Here is a 14,615-nt window from a genome sequence, read left to right as displayed (position 1 = left end):
TTGTGTGTGCTTCATGCTGTTAGGTCAGCCTGCTGATTGATTGTAGGAATAGCAGCCTCAGCCGTAATTACATTCGCTCACTGCTGATCACTCTGACCTTTGACCTCTGAAGCAACTGTCTCATGCACACGTCTTTTGCACTGCAGGTTAGCGTTGTTTTGTTACGAGAAAAAAAAAAAAACACACTTTCCCAAAGAGCTACAGGCCCACACAAGCAGCATGGATGTCCTGTATGTGCGTGCGTTTGATTTGGAGCGCTGATCTAGGATCAGTCTTACCGTGTGTTTCCCACTGTAAATATTTACAGCACTTCTACTGTATGGAGCACGTGGGAGGCAGAGCCCAGTCCACTATAATTACAGCTATTTAATCACACTTGTTTAGCTGACGCTTTTCTCCAAAGCAACTTGCTGTTGATTAGATTATGCAGGGGCATTGTGGAGCGATGTGGGGGTTAAGGGCCTTGCTCAAGGGCACAACGGCTGATTGTGGCTACACCGGGGCTTGAAACACCAAAACACTGCCTCTAGGCAGTAGGCTGCCCCCATATGCTGCGTAGCTGAGGCGGAAACCATGCCGACAGCAACCATAGAAATTAAGGGAATAACGGATCACGTGCTTGAGTGGCAGTCACCTCACCCCCCCCCCCCCCCCCCCGCCACACCTCCTCGCCTTCTTCCTGTGGGCCTCCCATTACTCAGAAAAATGCATCCTATGTTCCTCCTCTTGTCTCCTCCACTCTCTCCTCCACATGTCTTCTCCACTTGTCTCCTCCACATGTCTTCTCCACTTGTCTCCTCCACTCGTCTCCTCCACTCGTCTCCTCCACATGTCTCCTCCACTCGCCTCCTCCCCCCCTGTACACCTGGATGGGAGACCAGGTGGTGGTGGAGGGAAAGGAGGATAGGTTGCTCCAGTGCTGGGACGCACCAGACCGCTGTAAGCACACAGGGGCGTCCGCACCTCCCTTACTCCTGGGCTCTGCCTTCGACACAAACCCACAACCCCTCAAACCCTGGCTTTTATTCATGTTAAAGGGCAAAAGGGTTGCAGTCAATGAATGTACTCATTATTGTATTCACAATCTTTTATTTGTACAGTGGCACTTTTACGCTGAAAAACCTACCTAGCACAGTACCGGTGTGAACATTTTGCTTATGATTCTTATTATTATTAATGCTAATAGTAGTTATTGTTGTTATTCATTTAAAGTCTACTGCAATCTTACAACATGTTTCAGGCACTGGCGTGCTCTGTGATGCAACTTTGGGTTCAAGAGAGACAATGTACTTTACTTTTAAATTAAAGTTGTGTTATTATTATTATTATTATTATTATTATTATTAGCTTGCTTTGAACTGGAACTAAATAGGCACACAGATAATTTACAAGCAGAGGCCGGCGAACAGGATGTTTTTTGTTTTTTTAACTGAGCAGAAGTGGATTTGAAAGGAAAAAGGCGTCCAGGACAGAACATTAGGTCTCTGGTCCTCTGCAGTGCCATTCTGGGGCTCTGACCTTATTTTAACCCTCTGGAGCAGTGAGGTCACAGACATGCCGTTAGAATGTTCTCAACCCAACATTCTAATGCTGATGGTGAATTCGAAGCAACGGCGTCTGGGAATTTAGAAAAAAGAGCAGAACATTATTATTATATATTTTTTAAACCTACTTTTCAAAGGGGTTAGCCTTAGCCTTATGTTTTCCTCACTGTGTGTGTGTGTGTGTGTGTGTGTGTGTGTGTGTGTGTGTGTGGGGCAGCTTGACCACACAGAGGGTGTGTGTGTGTGTGTGTGTGTGTGCGTGTGTGGGGCAGCTTGACCACACAGAGGGGGTGTGTGTGTGTGTGTGTGTGTGTGGGGCAGCTTGACCACACAGAGGGTGTGTGCGTGTGTGTGTGTGTGTGGGGCAGCTTGACCACACAGAGGGTGTGTGCGTGTGTGTGTGTGTGTGTGTGTGGGGCAGCTTGACCACACAGAGGGTGTGTGCGTGTGTGTGTGTGGGGCAGCTTGACCACACAGAGGGTGTGTGCGTGTGTGTGTGTGGGGCAGCTTGACCACACAGAGGGTGTGTGTGTGTGTGTGGGGCAGCTTGACCACACAGAGGGTGTGTGTGTGTGTGTGTGTGTGTGTGTGTGGGGCAGCTTGACCACACAGAGGGTGTGTGCGTGTGTGTGTGTGTGTGGGGCAGCTTGACCACACAGAGGGTGTGTGCGTGTGTGTGTGTGTGTGTGCGTGTGTGGGGCAGCTTGACCACACAGAGGGGGTGTGTGTGTGTGTGTGTGTGTGTGTGGGGCAGCTTGACCACACAGAGGGTGTGTGTGTGTGTGTGTGTGTGTGTGTGTGGGGCAGCTTGACCACACAGAGGATGTGTGTGTGTGTGTGTGTGTGGGGCAGCTTGACCACACAGAGGGTGTGTGTGTGTGTGTGGGGCAGCTTGACCACACAGAGGGTGTGTGTGTGTGTGTATGTGTGTGCACAGTTGGACTGAACATGCTCACTGAGAAGCTGACACAAGCATCACTGCCCCCCCCCAGTAAGTCACCTTGTACAGGACTGTCTGCTCAGCGGAAGCAGGCAGTAATAGAACACCCCCCCCCCCCACCCCCACCCCCACCCCCACCCCACACACACACACTCACACACACACGCACTCCTAAACCCACACAGTGTGGTGTTCCCCCTCCATGCCTGGCGTGATATGGCCTGCTGCTCCACAGAACTGTCCTTTGCGACTACATCTCCCATGATGCCCCTGAACAACAGCTACACACGAGCGCATGGACATGTGACATGTGACTCTGGGAACAAGTGAAAAGGGAGGGAAAGCGGACGTATCGGGGGCGATACTTCCGGCATACCGCTCCCTGATTTAATAGAGCGGCAAAAGATAAATATAAGCAAACTACATAACGTTGAAGTCCGGAGTCAAATTATGTTTTTCATGGTTTAAATACACAGCTATATACTGAAGACGATGGGATTTCAGTTCGTAAAACGTAATATTCCGCATTTTTAGATCGCCGAGATGTACTAAAACACAAGCTTCCCATGATGCTTCCCACTATTCCAGTGACAAAATTTCCACAAATGGACCATCCTAATGCCACCGACAGTGTGTCTGTAACAACTCTTGACTTAACTAACTCTAACTTATAAACTTGGCCTATCGATTGCAACCTGCAACCGATGTCAAGCGCAATTGGGGAAATTAGCCTGTGTGTTGGTACGTCCTGGCCATCCCAGGATGGACAACGTCGTCTTTGTTATTGCACTTTGTACACAAATCTGACTATGTTCGTAAATACAAATTTTTTAGAAAAACTCAGAGAAGCTGCATAGCGATTATTTGCGAATGATCTAAAGCCTTGTAATTTTGTGTCCGTAGAACGATTTAATGCTTAATTTGCTTATATGAAGTTGTTGTTGTTGCCGTCTTGATGAAATCCGCTAGCATAGCGCTTAGCTGTGCACTGGAAATGTTTTTCCTCCCCGTTAGACCTACGTCCTTTTTTCTCACTTTCTCTGTTCAAATGCACAGACAGGAGGTTGCACTGTACGCTGAAAGCAAATAAACTGTTTGACAGAAAGTTGTGGACTCGCTTTCTTTCTTTCCGTTCTCAGACCTTGCTTTTCTGCGAAAGCATTTCCTTAACTCTTTTTGTTTCAAACGCCCTTTTCAAAAGTGCAAGAATGCTTTTCCAAAAGTGATTGCCGAGGCAAAAGAAACGGAATTTGCTGAATGGGTGCATGGTCATTCTGTTCTTGCTCCTCCTTTATAGACCTGAATAAGCAAATCTTTTTTTCTTTTTTTTTCTTTTTTTTTTAATGGGAGCCTGAGAGGGCAAAATGCAGCCGTGCGATTTCTCCCATCACACGTCTCTCCCCCATCCTTCTCAATCTCCGCCTGCACCACCACAAAGCCACACAATTCATTTAAGCGATTTTTTTGGGGGGGGGGGGTTCAGTTTTCCGCCGTTATCGCCCGGCAGTTTTTCCACTCCCATTTCAGAGCGGAGACGTGAAGCACGGCGGAGATTGTTTTTTTTTCTTTTTTTCGCAGCGTTTCCAGTAAGTGCTGCCCTCACTGCTCCATTAGCGCGTTTAAAAAGGGCAGCAGGAGACGGAGGCCGGCTCGCTGTTAATGATTTACAAAGTGCCGTTAAGTGCTCACAGCCCGCGTCATCCCAAACCACGCCGGACAGCCGTGAAACCACAGCGGCTTCGAGAGAGTTTTTACAGCTCGGGACTGTAGGATAGCTCATCAGCCATCCCCCTGCTGTAAAACCCAGCTATGCCAGCTCGAAAATTGAGCTGATCGAGCTGGTCTAGCTGGGTATGAGCCGGTCAACCAGCTGGCGCAGGTAGCTTGTCTGAGCTAGTAGTTGATCACCCAGTTACCAGCTGTTTCAAAACCAGGCTGGAGCTAGTCAAACCATGTCAAGCTAAGACCTGGTCTGAACTGGTCAACCAAACCTAGCTTGAGCAGTTTTTTAGTTTTTTTTTCCAGCAGGGATGTTTTCTTTTGAGCTATTGAGCTAACATGTACAGTAGTAGTTTATTCCAGTTTATTCCAAGTGAAAACAACAATGCTTCGCGGAAAGAAAGCGGACATTTCCAGGTGAGGAGGTTGAGGGCCGAGGAGGCAAAGCGCGGCTTGTTGTGGTTACCATGGTCCCTTTCATCTCCATGGCAACAGCCTTGCCAACGATGACGGCGATGTCAGGATGACCCATGAGCTACTGACTCCCCACCCCCCCAACCCCCAACCCCCCCCCCACCCCCATTACACTCTACAGTCTCCATTTCAGTGCACTCTCTGTAAAAGGTTCTGATCCTCCGATAACGCCAGCAATCCCACTCAGCGTGAGGCTAATCCCTCAGCCGTTGGCCGGGGGTATGCTGCGTGTGCTAATGCTGGGATTGGTATGATTTTGGGAGAGAGACACGGGGTGCGTTTGTTTATTCCCCATTTTATTTAATCCTCCAATGCTAACAGTCTGCTACAATTTCATGGGAGGGAGTGAACTGCGTTGCTCTCGGTATCTCAGTTTTTGGTTGCTGTGGCATCAGTTGGTTGGGGATGAGTTTGGGCCAAGGTTCTAGCTGAGGCACTGCCATCATACCCTTGAGCAAAATAATAATATGAATTGATTAGACTAAGCAGGGGACAATCCCTCCTGGAGCAATGCGGGGTAAAGGGCCCAACAGCTTTGAGGATCTTATTGTGGCTACACTGAGGATTGAACCACCAACCTGCCGGGTCCCCGTCATGTACCTGAGCTGCTAGGCTACAGGCTGCAAAGGTGCTTCACCTGAGCAAAAATCCAGCTAAACTGTATGTAGCCTAATCTGTATGAGCTCCTCTGGACAAGAACATCTCCACTAAACGACAAAATGTAAATGCAATGGTTGAGTTCTGGGGATACAAACTACGGGTGACATTAGCTCAGGAGGTAAGTCTGGCAGTCGGAGGGTTGCCAGTTCGATCCCACCCTGGGTGTGTCGAAGTGTCCCCGAGCAAGACAACCTAACCCCCAATTGCTCCTGATGATCTAGTTGGTGCCTTGCATGGCAGCCAGTTGCCGTTGGTGTGTGAGCGCATGTATGAATGGGTGAATGAGAAGCATCAATTGTACAGCGCTTTGGATGAAATTCCAACCATTTACCATTTACCATTTACACGCCAATTGTGTGTGCGGAGTTTGCCTGTTCTCCCCGTGTCTGTGCGGAGTTTGCCTGTTCTCCCCGTGTCTGTGTGGGCTTCCTCCCGCAGTCCAAACACGTGCAGGCTAGGCTAGTTAGGGAGGTCATTAACGGGGCGTTGCTGTGAATGAGCCTGTGTGCCTATTTCATTCTGTGGATAGAAACCCAACCTCCCACAGAACAGACAGCATATTTCACAATTCACATGCACTATTCATCGCGTTCTATACTTGGAAACCAGTGCTTTCATTAATATTTCAATATTTATCCTTTGATTCCCCCCCCCCCCCTTCTCCACATGGGAGGAGGGAGGGTGTAGATGTACTTTATCTTTTAATGAATGTTGAAAGTATTTTTTTAAATCCCAGTATATCATTAATGCTCTGCTCATTTTGCATGATTACATATTACATAACTGCTCCGTGTTCTTACATCACAGAGTATGCATTCAGCACATTTAAGTACTTTTTAATTTGTGCATTATAACTACATTAGCAGAGGAACCATTCGACTTGCACAAACTGTGTTACACACACACACACACACACACACACACATAGAAACACACATACAGACACAATAGAACTGTACTTTTTCATGTTAGGGGTAAAAGTAACTTCTTTAATGATCATGTCAAAAAATAAAATGTCATGACTAAGATGACATTTTTCAGCCAAAAAAAGACAAAGACAAAAAATACATAAAAACTGTACAAAACCACACAGGTGTGACTGCTGGTATTCGCATGCAATGCAATCTACTGTTTTGAATTACAACAGGATGGGAGATTGTGGGAACAGAATACACTTTAAAACCAACAACATCAGTAAAGCGTAACGACTTAACAACACTGTATTCAAGCCTAGAAATATTTTTTTTTGCTGTTGCATTCCTCTGGCCTTGGCCGAAACCGTATCTCTGGTCCAATTCTGATTGGCTAAAGCAGTCCAATCCTGGCTGGGTGAATTGAGTTACTAGTTTCACCAATTCATATGAAGTCACCCCCTTAGTGATACCAATATTTTCTATCAAAAAGCTTATTTTCCCATCTCCCCCCCCCATTCTCGCCCTATGCTCAGATATAAATCTAGCGTGCCCTCCTTTGGAAACTGCTCAAGTGTTTTTAATTGGTTAGCTGTGGTATGTCATTTACTCTTTAAAGTACATCTTTCTTGTTGTGAGATTAGTGCAGTCAGCACAAACACGCTCAGTGACACCCCAACTCCCTGACAGTGAGTTTAGCACAGCACTAACACTGCTAACACGCTAAGTGACACTCCTTACTCCCTTGCAGTGAGTTTAGCACAGTGCTAACACGCCAAGTGACACCCCTACTCCCTTACACTGAGTTTAGCAAAGTGTTAACATGCTAATTGACACTCCTTACTCCCTTACAGTGAGTTTAGCACAGCGCTAACAGCACAGACACCCCTGCCTGACAGTGAGTTTAGCGAAGTGCCCCTACAGGCAGTTTTCTGAAATGGGAGCTCCGGATGAAAACAGCTTAAAACTGAGCATGTTCTGTTCCATTTTGACACCAGCTGTGTCTGCATGAGGCACAGCTGAGCCATACTGTGACCCCCCCCCCCCCCCCCACTAATAAAAACACAAAAAACACATGGGGGGCAAATTACCCACAGTTCCAGTATCTCAAAGAAGCCCTGTTGTTCCTGTTTGATTTGTGATTTCCGCAGTTTCATTTGTCCAGTAAAGCCAAAATAAGGCACCCTGTTTTTAACGCATTCAAGGCCAGCGCACCAAGGCCAGCAGGTGAGCTGGACTCTCTGAACACACACCACTCATCTTAGGTTTTGCTAATATCCCGCACCTGCAGTACTGGGCTGAATACTGAGACATGGGCACGGCAGTTTTGGTAAGTGAAGGAAAAAACTAAATTTGGTAAAAACAGGCAATCCTTTCTTAGAATGTTCAGCTGCTTTGTTGTGAAAAATAAAACACACACAGTACCATCGTCGGTTTGAAGGTGAGTTCTCCTCAAAGTCATTTTTCCTTTTCAGCAGCCAACATTTCTATCTCGCTCTCTCATTCCCTCTATCACTCTCTCACACACACACCACACACACACACACACACACACACATAACCTCTCTCTCACTCTCTCACACTCACTCACACACACACACACACACACACACAACCTCTCTCTCACTCTCTCACACTCACTCACACACACACACACACACACACACACAAACACACACACACACACACAAGTGTAGGAAGGTGAACCACAGCCGCAGTGTGAGGCCGGAAGGGATGGCGACGAGCGGTTTGTTGCGTTGTGTTGAAAATGGGTCAGTTCTCGCCGAGGGAGAGTGACCAAACCTGGCAAGGTTTCGGCCGTGCACTGTTCAGTATGCACTGTTCAGTACACGCTTATGAGTGCAGAGCCACCAGGCAGGCAGAGTTCTGTAGTTATTTGTGTAGTTAAGTGTACGAGAGATCTCGCATGTTAAGAGTGATTTTTTTTAGTAACAACTATAATTTGTCAGTCCATCAATGATTGTGGAGAAAGTGTGTGTTGAAAAGCCAGGGCAGTGGGGATGGATCCAGGAGATCCAGTCACTCACAGGAATGTCACAGTGGGAATGTCACAGAGGGAATTCTGCCGTCTCTGTAGCTCTGTCTGAAAGGCCCCAGGAGAGACACACAGGCCAAGGTTTTCCTGCACTGGGCAGCCGTGAACAGAGATCGCCCCACAAAGGCCCTTCCCGGAATGCAACGGGTTCCGGGTCACATTGAACGATCAAGCAGGCCAGAGTTTGCCCTTCCGTCCCAGAATGCACTGCAGCGTAGAGTTGAGATTCAGATGAAGCAGGATGGCCGGCTTCACACTCTCTCTTAGCGTTCCGACTCCCGAGCCGTCTGAACCAGACATTTTCCGATTTCCAAGGGAAGATATTCCTCAGGAACGTTCAGGAAGTGTCACACAGCACCGGAAAACAGCGCGGGCCGAGCAACTGCCGGAGAGAGAGTTTGCGCTTCCACTTCCGGAGGTGCGGAGTGACTCTGCAGACGTCTCCACAACCACGGCGGCGCCCTCCCGCCGTGCGCTCTTCCATCTTTCGCAAAAAATTATCATCATAAAATAGCGACAAACAATAATAAAAATAAAGTTACTGTGATCATGGGCATCGCACGTTATCGGTTTCCCCAAAAGGCCAGCCCGCTAGCTTGGTGACTGCAGAGAGCTCTGCCGTACAGGAGTTTATACACAATAATGGGACGAAGACAAAACTGAGACATCACAAGCTGTGCACGGTCTTTTCCCCTTTTGAGTGAGTGGCATGTGAGGCGTGGGGAGTACCAGCCTCGTTCCTCAGCCAGGTGTGTGGTTCTGGGGTCCGGTGGGGGCCCACCGGGACGGGAGGGCGGTTCTGCTGGGTCGGGTGGGGCGGGGCGGGGCGGGGCGGGGCGGGGGCCTGAGTCAGTCGGGGAGCTTGTGAACATAGTTGACGGGGAACGAGCCACACCTGGACGCGTCACCGTCGATGTGGCCCACCTGGAGACGGAGTCAGCAGTCAGGAATCATTCTGCCATATTCCTAAACATTCCTAAACATATTCCTGGACACTTCCGCACAATATCCGGAACGTGGTCCTAACGTTCCCCGTTCTACACGGTTCTACAGCCTCAGCGTGTCCGTGAATCCAGTCGTACAGGTTTTCAAATGTTCTATTTTACTATGATTATTATTACTTATCTTATCTTATTATTATTAAGAGTATTTATACCAGTGGGCGGGGCTGTCCAGTGGAGGGAGGAGCTTAGTTGCCACTTACCCACCAATGAGAGTCCTCCGAGCACGTCACCACGATGACCTCGTCCTTGAAGAAGGCCAGTTGCTCTGTGCTGACCGCCCGACAGTCCACCAATGCCTGGACCCGTTTCTTACGAGGCTTCACCTGAGACACCTGAGACAGACACGCCCTTTTATACACCAATCAACCAATCAAAACATAAGATTTTAAGTTTCATTACATTTGCATGACTGGGGCCTGGTAGGTTGGTGGTCCTCAGTGTAGCCACAATAAGATCTGTGTAGGTGTTGGGCCCTTCAGCAAGGCCCTTAACCCCACATTGCTCCAGGGGGGATTGGCCCTGCTTGGCCCCTATTTAGACAACAGCAACGGTTTCCAAAAATCCCTTTACCCTTGCTTTTCCAAAAAAAATCTGTGTTCATACATCAACATTACGATAAAGATCCCCCTTTACACGGTTACGCAAAAATATTTGAAACGCTGTAGTATGCATGCCAGGCCAATGGGTGGCGGTGTAGCTTTGCAACTCAACACCTCGCGCATGCATATTAGGGTCTGTGTCGCCACAGTTTCATGTCATCACCCACCTCCCCTCCCTCCTCCATTATCACAACAATTGTGTCAATTAACCAAATTACACGGAAACGGTAGGGACGGCGTAATCAAATAATTCCACTCTGCAACCCGTTATCAAAATGTAACGTTTTCAGCCCTCCAAAACGCGACAAAAGTGTGCCATTTTTGGCAGGCACAGTTGTCGTGTAAAGCCACCCTAAGCATAAGTCACATTGGGGAGAAAGTGTCATGTAAATAACTGTACGGTAATGTAATATAGTGCAGTGTAATATAACTTGTAATAATGTAATGCAACGCAATGTAGTTCTAATGTAACATAGTTCTAATGTAGTGTTGTGTAGTGTAGTGTAATGTAGTTTAGTGTAGTGTAGTGTAGCGTAGTTTAGTGTAGTGTAATCTAGTGTTGTGTAGTGTAGTTTAGTGTAGTGTAATGTTGTGTAATGTAGTTTAGTGTAGTGTAATGTAGTGTACTTTAGTGTAGTTTAGCGTAATGTAGTGTAGTTTAGTGTAGTGTACCGTAGTGTAATGTAGTTTAGTGTAGTTTAGTGTAGTGTACCGTAGTTTAGTGTAGTGTAGTGTACCGTAGTGTAGTGTACCGTAGTTTAGTGTAGTGTACCGTAGTGTAGTGTAATGTAGTGTAGTGTAGTGTACCGTAGTGTAATGTAGTGTAATGTAGTGTAGTTTTGTGTAGTGTAGTTTAGTGTAGTGTAGTGTACCGTAGTGTAGTTTAGTGTAGTGTAGTGTAATGTAGTGTAGTGTACCGTAGTGTAGTGTAGTTTAGCGTAATGTAGTGTACCGTAGTGTAGTGTAGTTTAGCGTAGTGTAGTGTACCGTAGTGTAGTGTAGTGTAATGTAGTGTAGTTTTGTGTAGTGTAGTTTAGTGTAGTGTAGTGTACCGTAGTGTAGTTTAGTGTAGTGTAGTGTAATGTAGTGTAGTGTACCGTAGTGTAGTGTAGTTTAGCGTAATGTAGTGTACCGTAGTGTAGTGTAGTGTACCGTAGTGTAGTGTAATGTAGTGTAGTGTAGTGTACCGTAGTGTAATGTAGTGTAATGTAGTGTAGTGTAGTGTACCGTAGTGTATTGTAGTGTAATGTAGTGTAGTTTTGTATAGTGTAGTTTAGTGTAGTGTAATGTAGTGTAGTGTACCGTAGTGTAGTGTAGTTTAGCGTAGTGTAGTGTACCGTAGTGTAGTGTAGTTTAGCGTAGTGTAGTGTACCGTAGTGTAGTGTAATTCCTCGTACCATGGCGTTCCGGCGGGGGCGTGTCATGGGGACAGGGACAGGTGAGGATGTGGGCGGGGCTGTGGGCGGGGCTGTGGGCGGGGCTGTGGGCGGCGGTGTAGGCGGGGCACTTCCAGCCAGGCTGCTGTACAGCTCCTCCTGGCTCCCTGTAAACACCGGCGATGTTGTGGCACAGGATGATGATGTCGTGGAGCAGGATGATGATGTCGTGGCGCAGGATGATGATGTCGTGGCGCACTTCCCCTGGCCTCCGCTGCTGGTGCGGCGGTATGAGGTGGTCTTCTCCGAGCTGCACGCAACAAGACACGCGTGTAACACGCATGTAACACTCACACGCAACAAGACACGCGTGTAACACACATGTAACACTCACACGCAAATGGACAAGCGTGTAACACGCATGTAACACTCACACGCAACAAGACACGCGTGTAACACGCATTTAACACTCACACGCAAATGGACACGCGTGTAACACGCATGTAACACTCACACGCAACAAGGCACGTGTGTAACACGCATGTAACACTCACACGCAAATGGACACGCGTGTAACACTCATGTAACACTCACACGCAACGCAACATGCATGTAACACTCACACACAATGCGACACGCATGTAACACTCATATGCAACGAGACACGCATGTAACACTCACATGCAATGCGACACGCATGTAACATGCATGTAACACTCACACGCATGTAACACTCACATGCAATGCGACACGCATGTAACATGCATGTAACACTCACACGCAATGTGACACGCATGTAACACTCACACGCAACAGTTAGAAACCACTCGCTGAGAACTGCCGTGTATGAACACAAATCACACTAATTTCATCCCAGCAGCCAAAAATGGGCTACAAAACAAAGGTAAAACGTTCTTTTTTGACAAAAATTTTACAATATAACACTATCTAATAATATATGAGCGCACACACACTGCATAACATATTTTTTCATATTTACAGCATATTAGTCAGTATATTAACAATACATTAAGCATATTAATCAGTATCACAGTAGTAGTAAAAGGTATACTTGATGCGAAGTGCAAAACATAAAATAATTTTTTTTTTTTTTTTTACATTTAAAATCAGGAAAAAGGGGGCGAGGTGGCTAACTACCACATTTGCCCCAGTAGAGGGGGCTCTACTGAACATGAAAGGCTAGCAGCCGGTGCAGAGAGAAGAAGGAGGAGGACAGATTTACTGCCCCTCAGACAGAGCACTTAAGAGAACCCAGCAGCTCCGAGATTTTATTCTCCCGCAACCGGAGATCTAATGACGTAATGTGTTCCAGTCACAGGATTTGAAGACAGGAGAGATGGGAAGAGGTGGAGACAGAGAGAAAGAGAAAGAGATACAGATATAGATAAAGATTAAATTAGGCAGACACTTGGGGAAATAATAGTATTTATCCTATTACCAGTGTTCAGATTTTAATGTGAAGGTTTCTATTTTTACTGCGTTCATCCTGATTGTGTTTCATTATTAATCGATTCAGCAGTGCAGTTATTTGCAGGTGTGCTGATGAAGAATTATTGAACTGCACTAAATTTAGAGAGAGAGAGAGAGAGAGGGAGGTAGAGGGCGAGAGAGAGGAAGAGGGTGAGAGAGGAATGGAGAGGGAGAGAGAGAGATAGAGAGAGCGAGGAAGAGGGTGAGAGACGGAGGGAGAAGGAGAGAAAGGGAGCAGGGAGAGGGAGAGAGGTAGAGAGGTAGAGGGGAAGAGAGGGAGAGGAAGAGAGAGAGAGGGAGAGAAAGGGAGCGGGGAGGGAGAGGGAGAGGGGGAGAGAGAGGGAGAGAGTGAGAGGTAGAGGGGAAAGAGGGAGGGAGAGGGAGAGAGGGAGGGAGACACTGCAGTGAATCAGGGCAGGGGCACTAAAAAAATCATTGCACTTGTAATTAGTAATTTTTTTTCTTTTCTTTTCTTACAATCGATTTATACAGCTACACATTCACTGGAGCAGTTCGGTGAAAAGCGTCGAGTGCCTGTGTCCCATCTGGGAACTGAACCCGCAACCTGGGACTCACTAAGCGTGACGCTGCAGTGCAGTCAGAGATGAGAGAGAAGGTGGAGACTGAAAGAGGAGAGAAAGAGAGAAAGACGCGGCTGTTCGGCTCTGATCTCCGACCGCGTGCGACACCTCGCACACGCACGCCCGCCCGTCACGCTGAAGCCGCTGCCATGAAACGGAGTATGGACTGATTTTAATTCCGACTGGATTGGCTCCAGTTTGATACAGTTGATTAGACTAAGCAGGAGACAATCCTCCCCTGGAGCAATGCAGGGTTAAGGGCCTTGCTCAAGGCCCCAACGGCTGTGCGGATCTTATTGTGGCTACACCGGGATTAGAACCACTGACCTTGCGTGTCCCAGTCTTTTACCTTAGCCACTACGCTACAGGCCACCCGCATTAGAGGACATTAAATCAACTACATTTTGGAAATGGAGAAGTTCATTGAATTGGGGCAGCCTATAGTCTAGTGGCTAAGTTGCATGACTGGAACCCAGAAGGTTGGTGGTTCAAACCCCAGTGTTGTAACCACAATAAGATCAGTGCAGCTGTTTAGCCCACATTGCTCCTGGGGGGGGACTGGCCCCTGCTTAGTCTAATCAACTGTAAGGTCACTTTGGATAAAAGCATCAGCTAAAATAACCAATATAATGCATTAATTGAAATGGATTTGATTGGCTTTTGAGTTGAATTTAGGAATAGGCTAATTTTAGAGTAGAATAAAATGGCGCTTAGCCAAAAGAACGAGAGACAGCACAGAGAAAGCCCGGAGACCCGCACCTGACTGGGCCCCGCTGGTTCTGGGGGGAGGTGCCGGGGGACTGCCCCTCCCAGCACACCGTCTGCCGCTGCCCCCTGACCACGCCCCCGTGAGGGGACCTGGGGGGGCGGGGCCCCTGGGCCTGTCCGTCAGGGCCCAGGGGGGCGGGGCCGGGCCTGTAGGCCGTGGGATTGGAGGCTCGGCGGATGGGGGCGTTGCCCTCCCGGGTGGAGATGGAGATCTGGGGATCGGAGCGTCCTGTGGTCGGTGGGGGTGGGGGGTGGAGGGTGAAACAGGAAGTAAATGTGAGTAAACAGGAAGTTACAAAATGGAGATAGAAACAGACAGAGATATGAAGGACACACAGGAAGTCAGCTATCTAAGTCATTTAGTCATTAACTAAAGCTAGTTAATGTAATCATCCGCCCAAACATTCATTTCATTTCACAGCCTCTTCTCTCTACAAGGCCTGTTTTTACCTTGTGCTCTTGCTATTTGTGGGCTCAATTCAATTCAATTTT

At 47.6% G+C, this 14,615-nt stretch overlaps 1 protein-coding gene across 5 annotated transcripts in view; it reads right to left on the bottom strand.

The window, feature by feature from the left end:
* Positions 1-6,304: 6,304 nt before the first annotated feature.
* The window catches only part of asap3 (ArfGAP with SH3 domain, ankyrin repeat and PH domain 3), a 51,191-nt gene continuing 42,880 nt past the window's right edge, over positions 6,305-14,615 (bottom strand). For all 5 annotated transcript variants that reach the window (XM_061251712.1, XM_061251673.1, XM_061251694.1 and 2 more), the window contains exons 23-26: positions 14,115-14,352; positions 11,305-11,593; positions 9,509-9,640; positions 6,305-9,228 (exon numbers count right to left, since the gene is read on the bottom strand). In XM_061251712.1, the coding sequence (XP_061107696.1) occupies positions 9,154-9,228; positions 9,509-9,640; positions 11,305-11,593; positions 14,115-14,352 (734 nt within the window). In that variant the 3' untranslated portion in view covers positions 6,305-9,153. The remainder of the gene's footprint in view (positions 9,229-9,508; positions 9,641-11,304; positions 11,594-14,114; positions 14,353-14,615) is intronic.

This window comes from Conger conger, chromosome 1 (genome assembly GCF_963514075.1).
Source record: "Conger conger chromosome 1, fConCon1.1, whole genome shotgun sequence".
In the NCBI taxonomy this organism is placed as follows: domain Eukaryota; kingdom Metazoa; phylum Chordata; class Actinopteri; order Anguilliformes; family Congridae; genus Conger; species Conger conger.
Note: the sequence above shows the minus strand (reverse complement) of the source record. Positions and strands in the feature narration are given on the sequence as shown.